Source organism: Pelodiscus sinensis, chromosome Z (assembly GCF_052426305.1).
Source record: "Pelodiscus sinensis isolate ZL-2025 chromosome Z, ASM5242630v1, whole genome shotgun sequence".
Classification (NCBI taxonomy): Eukaryota; Metazoa; Chordata; order Testudines; family Trionychidae; genus Pelodiscus; species Pelodiscus sinensis.
The window spans coordinates 3,511,120-3,533,782 of NC_143085.1; the positions used below are offsets into that span (position 1 = coordinate 3,511,120).

General features: G+C 45.2%; 1 protein-coding gene across 2 annotated transcripts; it reads left to right on the forward strand.

The window, feature by feature from the left end:
* Positions 1-407: 407 nt before the first annotated feature.
* On the forward strand, positions 408-20,729 carry LOC102443741 (glutathione S-transferase theta-1-like). Of its 2 annotated transcripts, XM_006121658.5 has the most exons (6): positions 408-596; positions 2,800-2,844; positions 8,961-9,048; positions 11,981-12,131; positions 18,531-18,707; positions 19,469-20,729. In XM_006121658.5, the coding sequence occupies exons 1-6, from the start codon at positions 470-472 to the stop codon at positions 19,667-19,669; spliced, it is 789 nt and encodes a 262-aa protein (XP_006121720.2). In that variant the 5' UTR covers positions 408-469; the 3' UTR covers positions 19,670-20,729. The 2 variants fall into 2 exon arrangements, with proteins under 2 accessions (XP_006121720.2, XP_006121722.2); XM_006121660.5 differs by lacking the exon at positions 2,800-2,844 and having other exon boundaries at positions 411-596; positions 19,469-20,712.
* Positions 20,730-22,663: the final 1,934 nt, after the last annotated feature.

Here is a 22,663-nt window from a genome sequence, read left to right on the forward strand (position 1 = left end):
CCCACTGTATTGTCTCAGGCATTACTGACACAGAGTATGAAAAGTTGGTACCTGCCACAGAGAGCTTCCTGCCTATGAGGAGAGACAACAGGTGGGTGAAAGAAAGAGATGGAGGGTTACATGTTAGCAGCACCCTAGACAACAAACAGTGGTCATAGCCTGAGAGCCACCTAACTGGTTAATGCTGCAGATGAAGGTTTATTGATATTCCCATGTAACATAACAGTGGCTGTGCTCAGTATTATCTGCACGACTGTCTAATCCCTTTCTGAATGAGAGGGAAAGTTACTGCTCACCTACAGCAGTCCCTGCCCTTCTACCTCTCGTGGCAGAGCAGGGAAAGGGCTCTCCTTATTGGTTAAGAGTTAAGCCATTGGCTGCATTGGAGAAAAATTTCTGTCCGCCCTTCTGTCTGTTGCTGCTGCCAAAGTCACATTGAGACAAGTCTCTCTCTTTTCCGCTGCTCCCTATGCTGACAGGCAGGATGGCGCTGGAGCTGTACCTGGATCTGATCTCCCCACCCTGCCGGGCCGTCTACATCTTTGCAAAGAAGAACAACATCTGCTTCGAGTTCAAGCCTGTGGAGCTGTTCAAAGGTGAATGAGGGAAACTGAGCCCTTTTATCTCTCTCTTTCCCCATACCCCGTTGGGGTTTGCAACTCATTAGTGCCTGTCCCTGGGGAACTGAGTCCAGTTACCCTCCTTGCACTTTTGGGGGATGGGTTACTTTAGCTTTATTACCCATTTCTCCATCCCCTCGAGCCCTAAGGGACTGTGGTGTGTTTCTTTCTTCCCCCATCCCCTTCCTAGGGTTGTAGTGCATTTCCCTTCCTCCTTAGAGGACTTTTCTTTAATTGGACTTGTATCAAAATAGTTATTCCAGACTGAATTTAATTTTGGTATCAGTTTCTGTAGGGACAGGCTTGTTCTGGAATAGGAGGGTCCACATGGAGACTCATACCAAAATAATTTTTTTGGTATAGTCCAGAATCAATATTTTGGTAAATTTCCAGGTAGAAAACCCCTAATTACTCTGCAATTAACAGACTTTACAGAAGCCAGTAAAAGAAAAGCAGTACAAAACATGGAAACCTTTTCTGCTGAGAGGGAGACTGCATGAGACAGGGAAATCTGGGAACAGGTATTACAAGGCCTGGGTTGTGGAAAGGAATTGAAACAAGCTGAGTTCAAATCTTGGGATCTTTTCTAGTGGGATGGAAGTTAGAGAGGGCCAGGAGTTTGTGAAGGAAGAAAATTTTGTCTCTTTGTAGGGGTGGAGTAGGAAGATGGGGGTGATAGACATTTTGGATAAAGAGTTGGAAGTTTATTAGGCTGGAACATGAGGTTTGCAGGGATATTTGTAGACAGCGCGAGCTTTACTTCAGGTGAGAAGAAAATAGGCCCTAACAACTCCCTCCCACAGCCATTACGGCCTTTTTCCTTTTGACCCTCTGGTCTGTGTAATTATGACCTTCCAGGGTGCAAACCAGCACGGCTGTGTCACCCCTGTGCATTGCCTCACAATGCTTTGCCACTGTAATTCCTACTAGATTGCTCACAAACAGCCTGACAGCATGCAGGTAACGACACCAAGGGGCGTCTACATTGAACTCTTATTTCGGATTAAGCTTTTCCAGACGAAACACTCCAAAATAGCTTAGTTCAAAATAGCGCGTCTACACTACAGGGAAGCCTGAGAATTAGTCCAAATCAGGCTCCCCTAATGTGGATGCGCTACCTTGAGTCCTGGGTTTCCTTCCCTAAATGTGTGTTTTGCATTATCCTGCCCCTTCCTGGACAGTCCAGATATTGGGCCCCGGACTCCTATCAGGGGATCCATAGGGCGTGTTGCCTTAAGAGGTATTACCCAAACACTCCATAACAATGAACGAGCTTTGATGAAAGAATAAATTAAGTCCCTCTAAAACTATGAAGAGGTCGATTTTAAGAAAGCACAGGTATAAACCATCAAAGTTAGAAATGGTCACTAGAGAAATAAGATAAAATGCTTCCTAGTGCTAAAATTAGCCAACTAGGCTTGGCCCAAGATGACATTCTCACTACGGGTTTCCAGTAATGTTGCTACCAAGTTTCTGGTTAGGACCTGCTCTCACCATCCACCGACTGGTTTGGGTTTGGTTTTTTTTGTTATGTTTTGTTTTTTTATCTGTTTAAGTGAAAGAGAGAGGAGTGTCCGGTGTTTTTGCCCCTCACTTTTACAGTCCTATCACTCTTTGAAATGCATTTTCATCTGAAGCAGTGGGCTGTACCCACGAAAGCTCATGATGCCATCTCCACGTGTTGTTAGTCTTTAAGATGCTGCTAGACTATTTGTTGTTTTTTAAGTTTTTCCTCTTACAGACTAACTCGGCCACCCCTCTGAAAATTTTCCTCAGGGTTACCTGTGAGAACAGAGCCAAGGAATCTGGTGGTGAGAGAGGCGCTCTGCTGTGATTTGCTAAAATGCGGGTTTGCCTTGTCTCCATCTTGCTGCCTGTTTACTATGTATATGTAAATTGAGTTAAACATGCATGTCTTTGGTTAGGATAGGCCTGCTTGTCTAGTTCTGCCTAACTGGGACTACACGGGTTTGAACTTGTACCACTATCATTCAGGAAGAATTCATAACTTTGCATATACTGTTACTACATACATTTCCATGATGTTATTTACCAGCAAAGTGTTAGTTTTCAAAGGATTCCTCCCAGGGCATATTTTGTACAAAGATTATTTCGCTAGTCTGTAGAGTATGAATACAGGGATGCATTTGGTCATAGCAATCTACATGTCTATTGGCAGATTCCATTCTGGGGAGGAAAATGTCAGGTGGACAGTCACATGAAGGTAAGGGTCCTGGTTACAGATGCTGCTCTTGCATCACATAAAAGAGAGAGATTCCTACAAAAATGAACTGACTCCCCTTTCTATCATAGCTTGGGGGGATCCTGAAATAGCCCTCTTCTTCCCCCGCCATTCATCGCTCTTTGTGTCCCATGTTCATCCCCAAGTGTCATCTCATTAGCTTCTCCTCTCCCTAGCTTAGAGACACATGGAGCTTTCCTGCACTGACTCCACAGCTAACTAATAGGACTTATAACCAGTTAACAAGCAATGCCTGTTGTTCAGCTTGACAAATCAAAGGCCTCTCTCGTTTGGATGTAACAACCAAGAAATGTCCTTTGACATCAAGTTCTAACAAAATGGTCCCTAGATCTTCTTTTAAAATAGGTTGTTCAGCCTCATCTGGATGCAAAGGCTTTGCAGGGCTGTGGCAACATGGATAATGCTATTTGGCACCATCTGCACAGCAAGAACAGACTATTCTATAAAGCGGTCAGAGAAATGTCATCTTGTAACATGACTTTTTGCAGTGTCGATGGGCCTCTTGGGATTCAGCAGCCAAAGACTCACTGGCAGTCTTAGGCAGTGGTCATTTTGGAAGTGCAGGCTGTCTAATTTTACCTATTCGGGTAAATCGCAGCAGTGAATATGAGGCTGTTTATAACTCAGGAGATTCAATGGCACCACCATTCCAGAGTTACAGGCAGGTTCTGCAGACACAGCTAATCCATGTATTTATATCCATATACTGCTTTCTCAAGAAAATAAGCTGATTTTCCTCAAACACCATCTCTTGCTCATAGATCTGAAAGAACTAGAAGTCAAAGAGCAAATTCTGATGTCCAATCCCCAAGCACTTTTGTTCTTACCAATATCAGTGGAATCTTCTTGTCTCACCAGTAAGAGAAAACATAATTGTTATCTTTTATCTGGTCATCACATTTCTGCCTCCTTCCACTCTTGTTTTGCTCTTTGACCAACATCTCAGTTGCTTCCTTTTAAATGTATCCTTCCTCAATAAGCTGCCCTTGATCAGGAGTTCATCATATTATTGATTCATTTTGTAGCTATTCCTGCCAGGAAATTCAAACTACTGTACTTCTAATGACAGCAAGTCAGTGGACGCCTTCCTCTGCCAATGCTGAATGAACAAGTAGAGCTTTCGCTTCCCCGAAAATGGAAACAGACTCTCTCAGCCTGTAAAAAATGCTGAGAGAAGAGGGAGGGATGAGATGGACTGTTTGGGGGAAGAACCAGAGAGGCAGTGTCAGACACAGTTGTATACCAGCCTCTTGCTGTCATCCGCCAGCCTTCTAGCCCGTGCCCAAGTGCATGGGAGGGACACAAACGAAGGCAAAGCATATGAAGTGGTGTGAAGGGTTCACTGCTCACACAATGGCACTATTTTAACTCCCAATGGTGGGGAGATCAGAGTGGAGAGGCTACCATGGTTTGACCAATGTGCCCCTATTCCTGGGGCGCCCAGCTGACTCATCTGCATTGTGGAGTCCTGTGGCACCTACGGGCTGGCCTACACTAGGAAATTATTTTAAAACGATTTATTTCGAAATAACTCCAGAAATAATAATTTTGAAAAAGCGCGTCCACACTACAGGGGACACCTCGAAATTAGTTTGAGGCAGGCTCCTTTAATACAGATGTGTTACCTTGATTTAGAGTCCTGGGAAACACTGGGGAGTAATTACTCTGAATGACTGGGGAGTAGTTATTTCGAAATAGCAGCAGCAGAGCATCCGGACTACCGGTATTTTAAAATCACTATTTCAAAATAAGTGTTATTCCTCTTGGAAAGCAGGAGTACAGAGAGGGTTGACAAATACCTTCACAAAAAATCCTGAACATGGCAGGGGAAAAAAATTGGTTGAGCAAAAAAAAAGGGGGGGGGTACCAAACTTGTTGAGAAAAAAAAGTCGCTGCATCTTTAAATTCCCACGCTCCCCCCGACACCACCAGACATGGCAGAAAAAATGTCCCCACTGGCCTTCCATCCAAGAAAAATACCGAACATTTTACATGTCCAGTATTTTCTGGGGTTTTTTTTACAATACAGAAAACACAATTACCGGACTGTCCAGGTGAAAACCGGACGCCTGGCAACCCTAAGTACAGTTTTCGAAATCACCAGCACCTTATTTTGAAATAATAGGTTTGGCAGTGTGGACGCTTTGCTTGTTATTTCAAAATAACTCCCTAGTGTAGATCAGGGCTTCGAGACAAACAGAATTATTAGGACATGAGCTTCTGTGGCTAAAATCCACTTCATCAGCTGAATTGGAGTAGAAATTACAGAAGCAGGAGTATTTGTATAGAAGGAGGAAGTTGCTTGCATTAATGAAGCTTGTCAAGTCAGAATGGAAGGGTTCATTCATAACATTTGGTCTGGAATGTGAATATTCAGAGAGGGGAAATTGCCTTTGTGATGTGAAAATCAGTGGAAATCCTTATTCAATCCTAAATTAATAGTGTTGAATTTGAAAATGAATTCGAACTGGAGCAAGCAATTTATTCCTTATATTTATATATACACCCCTGCTTCTGTAACTTCTACTCCAATTCATCTGATGAAGTGGGTTTTTCTCACGAAAGCTTGTGCCCCAATAAAATTTACATGCGGCAGTGAAACGGGTGTTCGAAATAAAGCCCTCATTCGAACTACCCATTATTCCTTCTGCAATGAGGTTTAACAGGTAGTTCGAATGAGGGCTTTATTTCGAACACTCGTTTCACTGCCGCATGTAGACGCGGACAGTAACTTCGGGCTTGTAAATTTCAAAAAGTGGTACCTGGCCAGGAAGATGCAAATCAAGCGCGGGATATTTAAATCCCAGCCTTGATTTGCAATTCCTAATGCCTACATTTGCACCCCTAGTTCGAATTAGGCTGCAAGTGTAGACATACCCTTAGTCTTTAAGGTGCTGCAGGACTCCTAGTTGTTTTTGCTGATACAGACTAACTCGGCAATCCCTCTGAGACTTTTCATCTATATTATGGGTGCTCCTATGGCACTCCAGGGAATGCCTTCACCAATTCTAGTGTGTTTATTTGGGTAGTTACAGAGAATCTGCAGGGGAAGCACACCCTAGGCACTGGACCTTGCTGTGTAGAGATGTCCTAAATCTTTTCATGGGAACCCTGTATGGGACCACGAATTTATCAGAAGCACTCAGCCTGCTTCTGTTTAGACCCCCGCAATTGTTTAAAATGACTGTCCCCGATGTATTGGCTGTTCCTTCTAGCTAGAGCTACATCTGTCTGTCAGCACTGAAACTAAAACAAAGTCGGGCTCTCAGAAATATGAGCGCTGGGAAAATGGTTGGCCATGACAAATGGACTGATTGTTTTTCCTTTGCTTTATAAAGTATTACCTACTTAGCTCTTTTCCCTTTGCCCAGTAAACTTTGTTTCCCCTAAAGCATTATACATAGGAGTGCTTACTGTTTGTAACATGACCGGTATTTTTTTTAGTCCAGGAACAACTGTGTCTACTGCCTATTGAAATTGCTCTTTGAGGCAGGTTCAACTGCTCTTGTGTACATAACCACAAGAGAGTTGGATGTGCTAGTTTGAATTAATTAATTTACAGCAGATCCAGTTCCCATTCAAAGGCTGGCTTCATAAGGCAGGTCAACACCAGGTAACCTGCAAACAAGGCTTTTCACATACACAGGCCAGCGCAGCCTACTAGAATGGGGTGATGTGTTATTTCTGCTACACTGCAAATATAAAGATCAGTCATAATAATAAAACGATCGATCCCACTGAAGTAATGTGAAACCAGAATTGGTATGAAGGCTTTTCTTTGCAAACCTTTAATGGCTTGAGGCACATCCCTGTGGCAGAATTCTCAACAAGGCTGGATTGTGTATGTAAAGACCTCACAGAACAACAACAAAAAGCAAAAAAAAAAAAAAAATAGATGTCATTTCTCATCTGTGACACAGGCTCCGTGAGAATTTCCTGTAAGAGACTGAACCAGTCTGCAAGCTGCTTTCATAATTTAGCTGTCCCATCAAGGACACTAATTTTATGTTCTTAAAATTGCTGCCACGTTCAGAGGGGATTCCCACATACAGAGGAGATCGCGTGATCGTTTATGTTATTAAACCTGGACACTCACTAAGTCTGTATGGAGATGACCTGCCTCCTCTGTCTGTTGCAGAATCCAAAAGCAAAGCCTAATTCTGCAGAAAGCTCACGCTGCCAACAGAGCTTAAAATACTGGGGGCAGCCTAAGGAGCCTCACCCTTCTACTTTGCCTCCGGGCTGGGCATTTCTTCAGAAATGTGTCTGAGCCTGGCCGTTAAGAGATTTGTTTAAGAAGTTTAACGACTCTTTAGGTGTGGGACTGGGACACCCCCCCAGAAAAGTCTTCCCAGGGCATTACTACCCTGCTCTGCTGGTCTGATTTCCTGGAATGATTCCAGTACTGCCACGTTCAAGAGTTAGACCCTGACTGTGAACCATTAATAACTACTCTCTGAGAATAGTTATCCAGCCAGTTATGCACCAATCATTTCATGATTTTTTTTTTGAAAGATTGATGCAGTATTGCATATTTTCCAGTCTGTCTTTTAATTGTTTATAACTCCTCTTGCCCCTGCTCTTTGTGAGGTGAGGCCAATGGTCTGTCCATAAGGCATGAGCGGGCCCTTCACGTTGTGTCTTTGTTTCAGTGATACAAGGGGTGGGCAGGGTTTGGAAACATGTTATGCAATGCACGGACAGCCCTTGTGTGTGCATGTGTGCCTCTTAGAATGTGCGCGTGCACACACGTGTGTGTGACAGCTACTGTTGCAGCCTCTCCCAAATGTATTGGGTGAGAGGATTTTGGCCTCTGCTTCTGTCCATCTCCTCCCCAGCAACTATTTCTGCCCCGACCCATCTCCAAATCAGCTCAGCTCCTCCCCTTCCCTCCCCCTCCACTGCCTCCAGCTTCACCTTGGTTCTTTCCAGGGTTCTGCACCCTCCGCTCCCGGGCCTGGGGGTTATACTGGGATCCCCTTTCCCTTCCAGGCTGGGGGCATCTCCACAGGCTCTTCGCCCCCTCCTCCTGCCCAGGGACGGTGTTGCAGGAGGGAGCGTAGCTGTCCTGTGGGCCAGCCTCTTTCTGCTATCCTCTAACCACCCCCCCCCCCCCCGTCCTTCCTGTGAGATGGCTTTGGGTTGCTGAGGGGAGATCGGCAGGCAATCACGTCTATTGCTCTGGAAAAGCACTTCTAATGTGGGTGAGTTACATTGGCCTAATGCTTATCCCATTCCTCCTCCCCCAGTGAAATAAGCTATACTGGCGAAAGCACATTTATAATTATCATGCACCAAAATTAACAGCATAGCTATCCAGATCACAGACCACACTTCAACATACTGCTGATTGACATGCTGTGTCTGCAACAGTCTATAATGTGGGCCTGGCTCAAGTCTTCAGTACATTGCTCACTGACCATTGTATGAGAGCTCCGTTTTCAACTCTCTGTGTTGTTTACCATGGACAGGAAATTCCCACATTCCAATGTTATTAGGGATCCTATTTTCCCTTTATTATCCAGTTCTGCTCATGCTTTCCAAGATTCCTGGACATAGCTACCAAAACAATTCTAGAAAACTGCAACAATTATAGTTTCCTATTCACTCTAGCAAAACTCAGCAAAACACTATCTTGTCCTTGGTACATGTGAAAATCATCACAGGAAAACCCTAATCACACTTTAATACATCTCTAGTGCAAAGCATGCTAGGAGGTTGATTCTGTTAGTCAACATTATAGTTTATATTATGTAGCAAGTATTATGCCTTTTAAAGGCCATACATTTAAGCTAACAACTGACATTGTTGGGAGTCAAATGACTGCACCATGTCATCTGCCAACCTGAGTAGCTTGCAAATTTACAAGTAGCTTATGTTTTGGCTCTTTAAATTATGCCCCCATTTGAACATGAAACATTCACGTGCAGGAAAATTCTAACAGCAATGAAAGAGTAATGTTCTCATGGGTTTGACTGATCCTCATTCATCCATGGTCGTGTGATCTCGGCGCTTGCTTCAGTTTTCACAGATGTAGACATTTCTGAACATGGACTATCACATTTTAATTGTTTTAGGGCAACAGCATACGGAGGAGTTCGCTAAAGTGAAAATCCTAAAGAAAGTGCCAGTACTGAAGGATGGAGTCTTCACCTTAGCAGAGAGGTAAGAATTCAGTCCCCATTTACTCACCATGATGAGGGGATAAGGTCATCCAATTCCAGAGCTGGGAAGTACCATTCCTGACAGATGATTTTTAAAATTGCAGAATTTTCCATGTATGGTTTAGACAGATTGTCTGTTTCGGTATCCAAGCAAGGAGAGCAATGATAACATGCAGTGTTATCATTGAGTAGATGGGGCTACTATAAGGTGGGTGCATAACTGGCTGGATAACCATTCTCAGAGAGTAGTTATTAACGGTTCATAGTCATGTTCAAAGGGCATAACAAGTGAGGTTCCGCAGGGGTCTGTTTTGGGACCAGTTCGGTTCAATATCTTCATCAATGATTTAGATATCGGTATAGAAAGTACGCTTATTAAGTTTGCAGATGATCCCAAGCTGGGAGGGGTTGCAAATGCTTTGGAGGATAGGGTCATAATTCAAAATGATCTGGACAAACTGGAGAAATGCTCTGAGGTAAATAGGATGAAATGTAATAAGGACAAATGCAAAGTTCTTAGGAAGGAACAATCCGTTTCACACACACAGAATGGGAAGTGACTGTCTAGGAAGGAGCACTGCAGAAAGGGATCTAGGGGTCACAAGATAAATAGTGCGACACTGTTGCAAAAAAAGCAAACACGATTCTACGATGCATTAACAGCAGTGTTGTGAGCAAGACACGAGAAGTCATTCTTCCGCTCTACTCTGTGCTGATTAGATCTCAATTGGAGTATTATGTCCAGTTCTGGGCACCACATTTCAAGAAAGATGTGGAAAAATTGGAGAGAGTCCAGAGAAGAGCAACAAGAATGATGAAAGGTCTAGAGAACATGAGCTATGAGGGAAGACTGAAAGAATTGGGCTTGTTTAGTTTAGAAAAGAGAAGACTGAGAGAAGACAAGATAGTAGTTTTCAAGTATCTAAAATGGTGTTAGAAGGAGGAGGGAGAAAAATTGTTCTCCTTGGCCCCTGAGCACAGGACAAGAAGCAATGGGCTTAAACTGCAGCAAGGGAGGTTTAGGTTGGACATCAGGAAAAAGTTCCTAATTGTCAGGGTAGTTAAACACTGGAATAAATTGCCCAGGGAGGTTGTGGAATCTCCATCACTAGAGATACTGAAGAGCAGGTTGAGTAAACATCTATCAGGGATGATCTAAGCAGTACTTGGTCCTGCCATGAGGGCAGGGGACTGGACTTGACGATCTCTTGAGATCCCTTCCAGTCCTAGTGTTTTATGATTTAGATGTTTAAAGCTATGCACATATTTCAAATATATATGTTTCAGGCTTGAAGCTGATACTAAGAAGTGTCCTTTTTGGTCAGGAGTCTTAGAAATTGTGCAATAGCTATTTCTAGATTAATTGATCCTTCTTATTCATGGGGAATTGCCCGTTTTCTCACATGGGCATCAAACTGGAGCAGAACAATACAGTGTTTGACTCCTACTGGCTCTGAAAGTGTTAATTTAACTGGTACTCGTGCTTAGACTGTGTGGGTACCCACCTAGAATGTGTCTGCAATTACCATTTTACATTTCACACCTCTTTACAATGAAAGGGAAGCTGCCAAGATAAAAATCACAACAAAGATTTAAAATTCTGACCTTTTAACATCCCAAGTTATGGTAATAACAAAAATCTACTTTACTTTGCTTTTCTGCATTTCTCAGGGAATTTCAGCTTCTATGATGGGAGCACACTATAGTTCTTGCTTATTATTTTGTATTCTCATAGCACCTAAGAGCCTTGGTCATAGGCTTTGCCACTTAGTTCTCATGTGCATGTGCCGCCCAACAAAAATCCTGGATTATGAACACTGAAGAGAAATGCTTTAAGTTAACCAAACAAAAAGCCCTTATACTCTGAAATGCAGAATCCTAGCAATATATCTTAGTCACTCCATATACACATCAGATAACATCTTACCTTGATTTTACAAAATGACCTGTCTGTGTCCTTTGCAAAACCGCACTTAGCAGTTGACTTAGATGACTCTGTTATCATACTGCTAAAACTGGTATCAGAGAGGCATGGGCTGCCTGTATTTTCTTCCTTTATTTTTCCCAGCAGAGGTTTTTCTATGGCACTTCCCTCCTGCCCACAGTAGCTGACCATTCCTCACTGCAGATGACTGAGATTTTTCACCAGCTGATTTCTCCGGCCAGCTAGCAATGACACAAACACTGGCATGCAGCAAACACCCAGAGCATGATCCTGCAAGCTCTGTGTGCAAGGGATTCCACTGACTTCACCTGGAGCCCAGAGGGGACGGGGGGAAGACTTGTAGGACAGGGCCTCTATGAAGATGACTGGTGGGGGAGGCTTTTTCAAGGGAGCTTCAGCGGGTACACAAACCCCTTGGAAATCTGCTGTAATAAGAGAAGCATCCGAAAAGTACAGTTGCTAATGGCGTGTTAGCAAAATATGGCCTACAGATTATTGTTATTCGTAGGGGTGGTTAAAGTACTGTTACTGCAGCATCTGTGAACACTAGTCATAAAAACATCAAAACGGCCAGACTGGGTCAGACCAAAGGCCCATCCAGCCCAGTGTCCTGTCTGCCCACAGTGGCCAGCACCAGGTGCCCCAGAGGGACGGAACACAACAGGGAATCCTCACCTGATCCCTCCCTTGCCAGCCACCTCCAGACAAACAGAGACTAGGGGCACCAGGACTCTGTTGTTCCAGTGCTTTACAAACACTAATTTCATCAGGAGGCTTAATTTTCCAACAGGCTAAAGTTCTGAAAGGAGCCTCCAGGAGTTAGGTGCCCAACTCGGACTTTCTGTAGGACTTGACTGGCTACCTCCACTTGGGCGAGGGATGTTCAAAGGAGCCATGTTAGAAACGGGGGAGGAGAGATCGATGTGGCTGAGTAATACTCTTTCACCTTATCTACCCTGCTGTTTGTCTCCCATTAATTTCTGGACAGCACTGCAATTCTTCTGTATCTGAGCCGGAAGTACAACACTCCTGACCACTGGTATTCATCTGATTTACAGAAAAGGGCCCGGGTAGATGAATACCTGTCCTGGCATCATAACAGCTTCAGGAGAATTGCTCCCAAGACCTTGTGGATCAAGGTAAGGAGATGAAATACAAAGAGCCCAGAACACTAGTATTTCCTCGCTGGATGTGGAATGTTTAAACAGCTCCTATACAAAGCAAGTTTGTCTCCCCAAAATAGCACACTTGGCCCCTCCCCCAGAGGAAACACCACGTAAGGAATTGTTCCCAGTTCTTTGATAGGTGGATGTGGGAAGGAAGGCCTTGGTTATAATTTCCCCTTAAAATACCAGTCTAACAGAGAGGGTTGCAAGCTCACCAAAGAAGCGCAGATCTTTACAGTCTGAATTTCAGGATTAACTCAGAAAAGCAGAATAGAGTATTGAACCTAAATGGACCTCCCTTCATTATGCAGCCACATGAGCGCCCAGTGCACAAAGGTGTGTTTATACTGCAGCCCCGGCGTGTGATTGTAGCCTGGGTAAATGCACCTTTACCTAGTTAGCTTGGGCAATGCTCCCTCTAATTTTCCCAACCATGTGCAGAATAAATTTTGTTATGTGCTGCACCCAGGCATGTGCCAGTGTGCACCACCAGTAGAAACACGTGCTGGCTGTGGTCTCCCTGCTAGTCAGCTGGGCAGCAGTTTAGCCTCTCCTGGGTGGCAGCCCAAGGATTCAGCTTACAGGAAACACTCCACCTGGGTTCCTTTTGCTTCCCAGGTGAGTGCATGCTCTGCTACACAAAGCTGAAAGGCTCGTATTCTTTAAACACAACTTCTCTGAAACTGAAATCTGTAGCAGTCTAATTCTGAACTCTGCAGGGGACCATCTGTTTCCAGCACACACAGTTGCTACTACAAAAAAAGGACAGGAATAGATATGATGGGGGCACATCTCTTGAGTGGAGAATTGTCAGTAAACATGTAATAATTTCAGCTTGCTTGTTGTAACTTTGCCCTTGTCAGTAACTGACTAAACACTTCAGGACTTGCTTGGTTTCTTGTTCTGTTGACAGTAGAGTTTTGGCAAAAGGCCATAAAAAAGAAACATAAATGAGTCACAGGCAATGTACAATTGCTTCCAGTCTCTGGAACCTGTTCTCACATGGCTTGAAAGTACATTAATTCAATTTAATCTGACTGTTGATTAGATAATCCTGGTCCAGGAATTATTATCTCCTAGATCACTGGAGGTAGGAAAGGCTACAAAATCACTCTGCAGAGTAGAACACACTAACTAGTTTCTGAAAAAGTGGGTTGTGCCCCCAACAGCTCATGATACTATTTATATATATATATATTTTGTTAGTTTCTAAGGTGCAACAGGACCATTCATTGGTTTTTTTTAAAGTTTTTTAACTACATTATGGCAGAAGACAAATTGTCCCAAGAATGGATAAAGGAGAAAGATGCTGTCCCAACCCACTACACTGAAATGCTATGATTCACTACTGCAACATCTGACCTGGGAATGGAATGGGTTATCCATACCAGAAGTCTTTAAATCATGGGTTCCCAAACTGGGGGGCATGCCCCCCTAGGGGGTGTGAAGAAATTCCAGGGGGGGCACGAGGCATCCCAGTCCTCCCCCCCCCCCCCCCATCAAGTTTTGCTGCTCTGTTCAGTTCCTTTTTTTTTTCCCCCGCTTAACAACTTGTGCTGCCCTGCTTGGTTCCTCTTTTTTTTTTTTTTTTTTAATGCTCAACAAGTTTTTCTTTTTTGGGGGAGGAACATGAGGGTTTTTCAAAAATCAGAAAGGGGAGCGTGATGCTGAAAAGTTTAAATCAAGACTGGATGTCTTTCTAATAGATACGCTATAGCTCAAACAGAAGCTATGGGCTTGATGGAAAAGTTAAGGGATGAGGTTTACTAACCTGTGATATGCAGGAAAACCAACAAGATGATCTTAATAGTCCCTTTGGTCTGAAAGACCTATGACTCCTCCAGTTCTGAATAGATTTTCCTGGGTAGGGGCTGAGCCTTAGCATTGCTTCGGAACCAAGTAATAGAACGTCTTCCTGGCTTCCTTGATTATTCCTGGAAAATAAATGAAGGATTTATACCTTTATTCTCTTACCCATGTCAAATGAAAACCATATGACTGTTGTGTCCCTTGTCATGGAGAAGACATAGGCCTTGGGAATAGTAAATAGAGAGGGTTTATCCAGGATGCTGGACTTGCAAAGACCTTGTAGCTACTTTAGGGTATGTCTACACTACAAAGTTAGTTCGAACTAACTTTCATAGGCGCTACACTAGCGCTCCGCTAGTTCGAATTTAATTCGAACTAACGGAGCGCTTAGTTCGAACTAGGTAATCCTCATTCCACAAGGATTAAGCCTAGTTCAAACTAACTAGTTCGAATTAAGGGGTGTGTAGCCCCTTAATTCGAACTAGTGGGAGGCTAGCCCTCCCCAGGTTTCCCTGGTGGCCACTCTGGCCAACACCAGGGAAACTCATCTGCCCCCCTCCCGGTCCTGGACCCCTTAAAGGGGCCCGGGCTGGCTACGGTGCCCGTGCCAGGTGCAAGCCTGCCAGCACCCAGCCAGCAGACCCTGCACCTGGCACGGCACAGAGCCACCCACCCGATGTCCCCAAGCCCACCCCCTCTTCCCGGGACCAGGCTGGCGGCTCCCGGGAGCTTGCCCGGGACCGCAAGAGGCGGGCACCCGCCTGGGCTAGTGCGGACATCGTGGACCTCGTCCACGAGCTCCGCACTAGGCACAGGAAAGTGGCCGACTTGGGCAGGAGAGCTGCCATCCTGGCCACCCAGGAGCAGGTGTGCAAGAGAATCAAGGGGGTCAACTGAGACCCCCGACCCTGAGCCCTGAGCTTACAATGGCCGTCCTGGGTCAGACCAAAGGTCCATCTAGCCCAGTAGCCTGTCTGCCGACAGCGGCCAACCCTAGGGACCCTGGAGGGGATGGACCGAAGACAGTGACCAAGTCATTTGTCTCGTGTCATCCCTCTCCAGCCTTCCATAAACTTTGGGCAGGGACACCACTCCTACCACCTGGCTAATAGCACTCCATGGACCCAACCTCCATGACTTGATCTCACTTCCCTTTAAACTCTGTTCCAGTTCTAGCCTTCACAGCCTCCTGCAGCAAGGAGTTCCACAGGTTGACTCTTTGCTTTGTGAAGAAGAACTTTCTGTTACTAGTTTGAAGCCTGCTACCCATTCCTTTCCTTTGGTGTCCTCTAGTCCTTCTATTATGGGAACTAATGAAGAACTTTTCTGTATGCACCATCTCTACCCAACTCCTGCTTTTAGAGACCTCTATCCTGTCCCCCCCTCCGTCTCCTCTTTTCTAAGCTGAAAAGTCCCAGTCTCTTTAGCCTCTCTTCATATGGGACCTGTTCCCAACCCCTAATCATTTTAGTTGCCCTCCCCTCTCCCACCCTCTCTCTTCCCCTCTCCCACCTCCTTTTCCCAGTCTCCCCCAGTTTTGTACAATAAAGACAGATTCCATTTTGGAAGACACGTTATCTTTATTTTGTACATTAAGAAGAGGGGCTAGGGAAGGGTAAGTGGAAGGAGGTGAGGGAGGAATGGGGCACAAGCCCCCGATGGGGAGGACTGGGCTGGCTCTGCGGGCTTCTGGGGGTGGAAGCTCTCCTGCAGCCCCCCAATTGCCCCCTCTCCCCAGATGGCAGCCTGCGGCAAGTGCAGCCGGTCTGATGGCCGAGTGCTGTGATGTGCCGAGTGTGGGCACTCAGGGCACTCCAAGCCAGGACTGCTTTGCAAGTGGGGCACCCCTGAGAACTGTCTGTCCGGGGTGGGGGTCGGGTCCCTTTAAGCACAGCCCTCGGCTAGCCTGAGGCAGCAGCTCCACACTCTAAGTCCTCCTCTGATGCCCTGCCGGCACTGCTTCCGGCCATCCTTAACCCCGCTTCAGGGTCCACTTAATGTGGATGCGCTAGTTTGAATTAGCAAAACGCTAATTCGAACTAGTTTTTAGTTCTAGATGCGTTAGTTCGAATTAGCGCTGTAGTGTAGACATACCCTTAGATTCTAAGTGGGACTGTAATTAACCACTAGAACAGGATGCCAAGGGAAGTACACATTTACGATCAGTCAGAGCAGTCGGAAATGTTGTAGTTTAGCCAGAAGTTATCTTTATGCAGGAATCGCAAGGTGAAGTTCTGTGGGCACAGGTAACACAAGATGATGCGAATGGTCCCTTTGGGTCTTGAAATCTATCAATACATATAATATAGTCCACACCCTGAGGAATACCGCTTGTGCTGCCTACTGTTCTGTATAGACTCTGCTTACATCCTGGCCTGGATTAAACACTCCTGGAAGGAATTGCCATGTGAGCTAAAGATTAGGAGACATTTGCTCCAGTTTCACCTGCAAAAACCTGTGATCGGAGTTCTGCTTTCATCTCATAGTGCCTGGTATGTGGCTAAAACAGAGAGAGCCAATCTCAGCTCAGACTGTCAGAATGCAGAGCCAATACCCCAAACTGGGTATATTCTATAATTAGATTCCACCAAAACAGTAACAAATGTGCACTCCTGGACTCCTATATTCGTCTCATCATGGAGCCATGGATAGTCCCTGTAAGCTCTCCAGCAACTTTTTACCACCCAGACTAAATGCACTTTATGATGAAAATGTATAAACACCAAACACTCACTGTACAACAGGTTCTTCCAGCCCCAAAGGACCAGTCATTTTCTCCAGGTCAAGGTATATGCCAGATCTCATGAAAGACAATGCTGAAGTCAGTTTCTCTAGTAAAACTAACTAAAAGATTTATTAGCTAAGAAAAAGAAATGAAAGTTACTGAGAGGATAAAGTGGGTAAAATACATCACAGGTGGCCACATCTTACAAAGTGTCAATAGTTGTTGTTCAAGGTCAGCCATAAAGATGTGCTAATGGACTCAATCATGATGAGGGATGTTTGGGACACTATCAACCTAGCACTCAATGAAGGTGCAAACAGCTCTTTGTGTAGATTCCTGTGTCAGGAAGGGTATTTTCTATTGACTTTGATTCTTAGCTGCTTCGTTTTAACTACCCAATCTTCAGGTGCTCACTGATTCGCAGCTCTGCCTTCCTGTTTTTCCCTTTGATTTTCCATACCCTCTGCTCCCTGTCTCCCACCCACCCCTTTTTTTCCTCCTCCTCCCTTCTCTTATTTGTTTTGGGTCTGCACATCCTAAACTCAAAACTCCGGTCATCTGAAGAAGTGAGCTGTGCCCACGAAAGCTCATGATACCATCTATGTGTTTTGTTAGTCTATAAAGTGCTACCAGACCATTTGTTATTTTTTTCCTGTACAGACTAACTCGGCTACCCCTTGAAGCATCAATTAAAATGTAAGGCTTCAACTCCAGTTGAGGGGCTGTTCAGTTACACAGAGACACATGTCATATGGTTAAGTTATGTCTATACTGGTAATTGAACAGCAAAGCTGCTGTCATTCAGCCTGCCCCTCCGTAAAGTATAAAAGTTTTACTGAAGTAAGTGCCAGTGTGAACAGTGCATTGTCGACAAATACATTCTCCTGCTGACAATGTGAACATCACTTTGTGGGAGTGGAAGTATTTTCTCCAGCAAAAGAACTGAACGGTGGCTACGTTGCCTGATTTTCTAAAAGTTGTGTCATGTGGACAAAGCCTTAGTTACAATTTCATTTCATTTTTATGAAAAAGGTGACATCACGCCAACTCTTATCCTAACATATCTGAGATCTAAGATTAATTAAATACAAAGATAGCGATCACAGGAAACAGGTGAAAACAATAAAATTATAGTTTCACTGGCTTTCATGCATCTAAAGCAGTGTTTCTCAAAAGCTGCTAGCAGGACACTCCAATTTGTTTAACTTCTCCACAGTCATGGAGTCTCACGGCTCCCATTGGCTACAGTTCACCATTTGCAGCCAAGGGGAACCGTGGGAAGTGGCGTTGGCTGCAAATGGCGAACTACAGCCAATGGGAGCGACTAAGAAAACAAACCGGAGCAGTCTGTTAGCAGCTTTCTGAAATGGGCTCACTTTGAAAAACCCTGATCTAAAGCAAATGTAATTACTGTGTACATTCCATGGGATATAGGACATAGGATAACAACCCTTTTGTTCTGTTCTAGCAAGTGAAGCAATACACTTCACACTTCCTAGAGACCTGCCCTAGCTAGCTGTCTGTGGTGGCACATTCCCCAAATAAACAGGAGATGTAATCAGAAGTCATAGCAGGACAAAGCTATGCAGCAGTGACGCACTGAGGATTTTTATTCTGTGTGCAACTTTGTTTTGAGGGTGAGCCTTTTGTAGGGTAAAGAATCATCTTTGAGTGGAAGGTGGGATCTTGCCAAATGTGAGTCCATTGCCACTTCCGACTGATCCTGGGTTGCATGGCATGATGATCAGGAAACACAGTGGATCCCATTGGCCACGGCAGATGAAATCCAGTGCAAGTGCATCTCTGGAGGATGACTCCACTCCCTGCTCCTCATGCAGGTGCTCATTCCCCTCTTCACGGGCCAGGCAGCGCCCCCAGAGAAGCTGCAGGAAGTTATCGATGAGCTGGCTGCTTCCCTGGTGCAGTTTGAGGAGAAGTTCCTGCAGGACAAGCCCTTCATCATGGGCAGCGAGATCTCCCTGGCAGACCTGATGGCTGTCGTGGAGCTCATGCAGGTGAGTCGTGGGACTGTAATAATGAAGACTCGGCACAAGCAAAAGCTGATTTTATCTAAACCTCCTGAAGAGTGAACAGCCTGCAGTGCCATTTCCCTAGAGCAGGGGCACAGATCTAATTCAACAGAGGGAGGGATTCCCACGTACATTCTCTTCCCAGACCTATCTGAGCCCTCGCCACACCAAGCCTACAAGATGCCAACTGGACACTACTCCAGTCACAAAGTCGGGAGGAGCTTTTTCAGAAACCAAATTTGGTGGATCCGGCTTAGATTTGTTGATCGGTCCCGGGCCAGCAGAGCTGAGATCTTACAGAGCAAGAGAATTCATCCCTCTCCTAACTCCCTGTCCCGGGGCCAACAAACAGCAGTGCTTGCATCTCTGGAGTGAAGAGTTTTGCAAGGTGGAATATGCTGATAGTAGAAGGGCGGCTGGATTGTTCCAGCTAAAACCTCAGCTTAAGTTACAGTGCTGGTGGTGGACTTTGTTGCTATCTGCACTACAAATAGCAAGGAGCTACCAGTGGAAATGCAGCCCCCATCTCTCTAATGCTGTCGCTGAGCGTTACTCAAAATAAATGCGAGTCACATATGTGATCTGTTGTCAGGAGTGGGTCGGGGACTATTAAAACTATAGAGTCCAGTTGTTTCCCCACCGGAGATATAGGTAAACTAGGAGAGATTCCCACCTTTTGGATGCTCTCCCACAAAATGGTGACTCCCCTTGTGGGTGTCTCACTGCAGTTGTCTCTCTCTGTGCAGCCCGTTGGAGTCGGTTGCCACATCTTTGCGGACAGGCCCAAGCTGGCAGCATGGCGCAGCCGGGTGGAGGAAGCTGTGGGGAAGGAGCTCTTCCAGGAAGCACATGAGCAGATCCTGAATATCAAGGAACTCAGCAGCATCGAAGTCGAGCCAAAGCTGAAAGAGCTTCTGGCACCGACACTGATGAAAATGCTGAAATGAGTTTATGTTCTGTTACCATTTAAAATGCATCTTTCCGCCTTCCTGCTCCTCCAGCACCATGAGTAACTGCCCTTCACAAGACTGAGAATGCTCTGTAGAATTTTCCATGTGGAAAATGCAAACCTGCCCTCCCCTGATCCATTTTAGCCTCTTTAGGGTCAGACGCTGGTGAAATCCTAGAATCAGAAGCTATAAATTCATGGGAAGCATCTGAGAACTTAGGTCCAACAGGTTATTTTTTAATATACAGTTCTGGGTTTTATTTTTAGCCTTCCTAATCCTTGAAACTTGGTAGAGATAAGAAACTTTTTCCTGGCAAATTCTGAGTGAATCTATAAGTTGGGGACTCTTGACAGCTGTATGCCCCAATGTTCCCTTTCTTCTTTCTAGGGTAATGAGACAAAACCCCACTGTGTTTTCATGTTCTTTGTAGCCTTCTTTGCTGCTTGTAGACTTTCCTGAGATGTTAAACACTGAAAACTATAAATGATTGGTCTCCATTTCTTTTACATGTAACCCATATAGATAACTCAAAGGCTGTGTCTAGACTGGCAAGTTTTTCCGCAAAAGCTTGCCTGCTGTCTACACTGGCCACTTGAATTTCCGCAAAAGCACTGACTTCCCCCAGCTCCTGGCCCCCAGAACTCCATCCTCAGCCCCCCTCTCCCCAGCCCAGAACCAAAACCCTCAGTCAATATCTGCCCTTGGGGTTGGGAGGGGGGACGCCGATTGCATGGTTCGCCTAGAGCACCAGTTGCTGGCAGCTAGTCTAGGGCCGCCCCTGCCTGGGACAAGTCATATGTATGCCCCCCCTTAATATTTTTTGTACAGGGTGAAATCTGATTACAGTGAACTTCAAGGGCAGCCACTGGCTGCAGGTTGAATATTGATAATGCCCAGCTGTGTAATTATAATGTTATATGGTAGCTCTTTTTTTATTCATTATAATAAAGTTCATATATTTAAAAAAACCCTCATTCATCATGATCAGCATCATGCCACTAACATTCTGAGATCCACCTTCTGGAATTCCTTGCAGCAAACTCTGCTCCCCGGTCACGGTGACCCAGCATTGAGGTTACTTCCTTCTCAATGGACAGGATGGCAGGTCCACCCAGCCTCTCTTGAGACGCAAAAAAAACTTCACTCCCTGGAAGCCTCCAGCAAAAAGCCTGTCTGCTCTGGCTGTGTTTGGGAAGGCACCATCTGGTGATTTGAGAAACTGAAGGGCTTAAAGTGCCCTCCTAGTTCCTAGGATGAATCCTTGTAGCACTGAAGCTGTATTTCCTTTATCCATCTCTGTCCCTGTTAGTGTTAGACTCTGGACAAGGAGTGCAGGTAGTAGGGGTCCAGAGCACAGGAGGCGTCTGGAGGTGCACTGGATTTGCTGGGTGGGGCTCACTCGAACCTCAATTTTTCTCCCTCCCCCTTCCCTCTCTCCCCACTTCTCTCCCTCTTTCCACACCATTCTCCCTTTAATGTCTCCAATTCTCTGACTCTGACAGGAGGCATTCACATGCCTAATTCCCTCCCTGCCCTCAAGACAGATCTTCATTCTCCCCAAAAGCAAATTGCCAGCACTCATGACTCACAAAAGTTGTAGCACCCTGGAGGCATCTATTGCAACACACTTTTTGTCTAACAGGGATTGTGATTGACTTACCCTGAGCTGTGTTAACAGAGGGTGGGGTGAGTTCACACCATCGGTCTCAATGAAGCCTGTTGGTGGTTCATCCAGATATCCTACTTCACTCTCTATCTAAAACAGAACAGGTTTGGACCGGCCAGTGCTGAATATATCCCAAAGCAAGTGTTTGCCAGAGAGAGATGTGCCAAGATCAGAAACTCTAGAAGAGGCATTTTGGGGATTGTAATAAAGTCCAGGAAATTCCAACCACCTGAGCATGGTCACAGTCTTGTGACAGCTGCTTGCCTAAAGCATCCTATTGTTATTCTGTTATTGCATAGAGATCACTCTGAACTCAGGATTGTATTTATGGTGACTTCTTGACAAAGAATATGACAACAAACTATCCTCTCAGCAAGAACTTTCTGCTTAGCAGCTAACCACTCCCCTGGAAGACATGCAGCGAAAAAATCTAAACCCATTTTAGGGACTTTCAGACAGAAATTCACCAGATAAGTCACCGAGCGCGCTTGGAGTCATGAAGGTATTTTGTGGCTCGGAGTAATGCCGCGCGTCTTTTAAAGGGCTTTTGTGACTTTTCTGTTAGGAGTTCTGCTGCACTAACACATAAACCTTCTTGAACTGCAGCAAAATTAAGGAGGCAATGATGAGAAAACCCTACAAGGACTTAGGATGGTTCTGAAAACAGCCAATTGTGAAAGCACCCGAAAAGCATGTAATCTATAGTTCTGTGTGCTCACGTGGATGGTTTCCTGCTATCCTTGAACCATAATCTGGTCAAGCAAAACTCTTCCCCCATTGTCAATGAAAATAGGATGACTAAAAACATCAGGATTTTACACACTCTTCCCTTTCAGTATTTGCTATCTCAGCTGTGTGGGTTGCTGTTGTTGAAGTGCTGAAGGAGATAGACCCCGATAAGGTAGACTCCCCTCATGCAGCAATTTCCCTGGTCTGTCATGGACAGATGCTCCGTGCCTGGAGCACTCACAGAGAAAATCTGGGGGCTCTGTGCTCAGCAACTCCCACTTTCGCCTTCCCGGAGCTTTCAGAGTTCTGCCAATAGCGACCCCTTTCAGGAGTTGTCTGGTTAGCCTTGCGTACCGAGTTTCATTTCACCTAAAAACTACCTGCTCATCAAATCAGACCTAACAGCATACAAGTGTCACAGCCACTGTTACTGAAAAAAAACCTGCCGGCCCGCTTGTTTTTGCCATAGCGTAAGACAATGCACGCACGGAAATATAAACATCGCCCTTACGCGTCAGTGAGCAGTGCTAGTCTGAAATCTGAAAAAGCCCTCATCTGCCATCGCAGTGGGCACGGAAGCGCTTTGTATGAGTCCT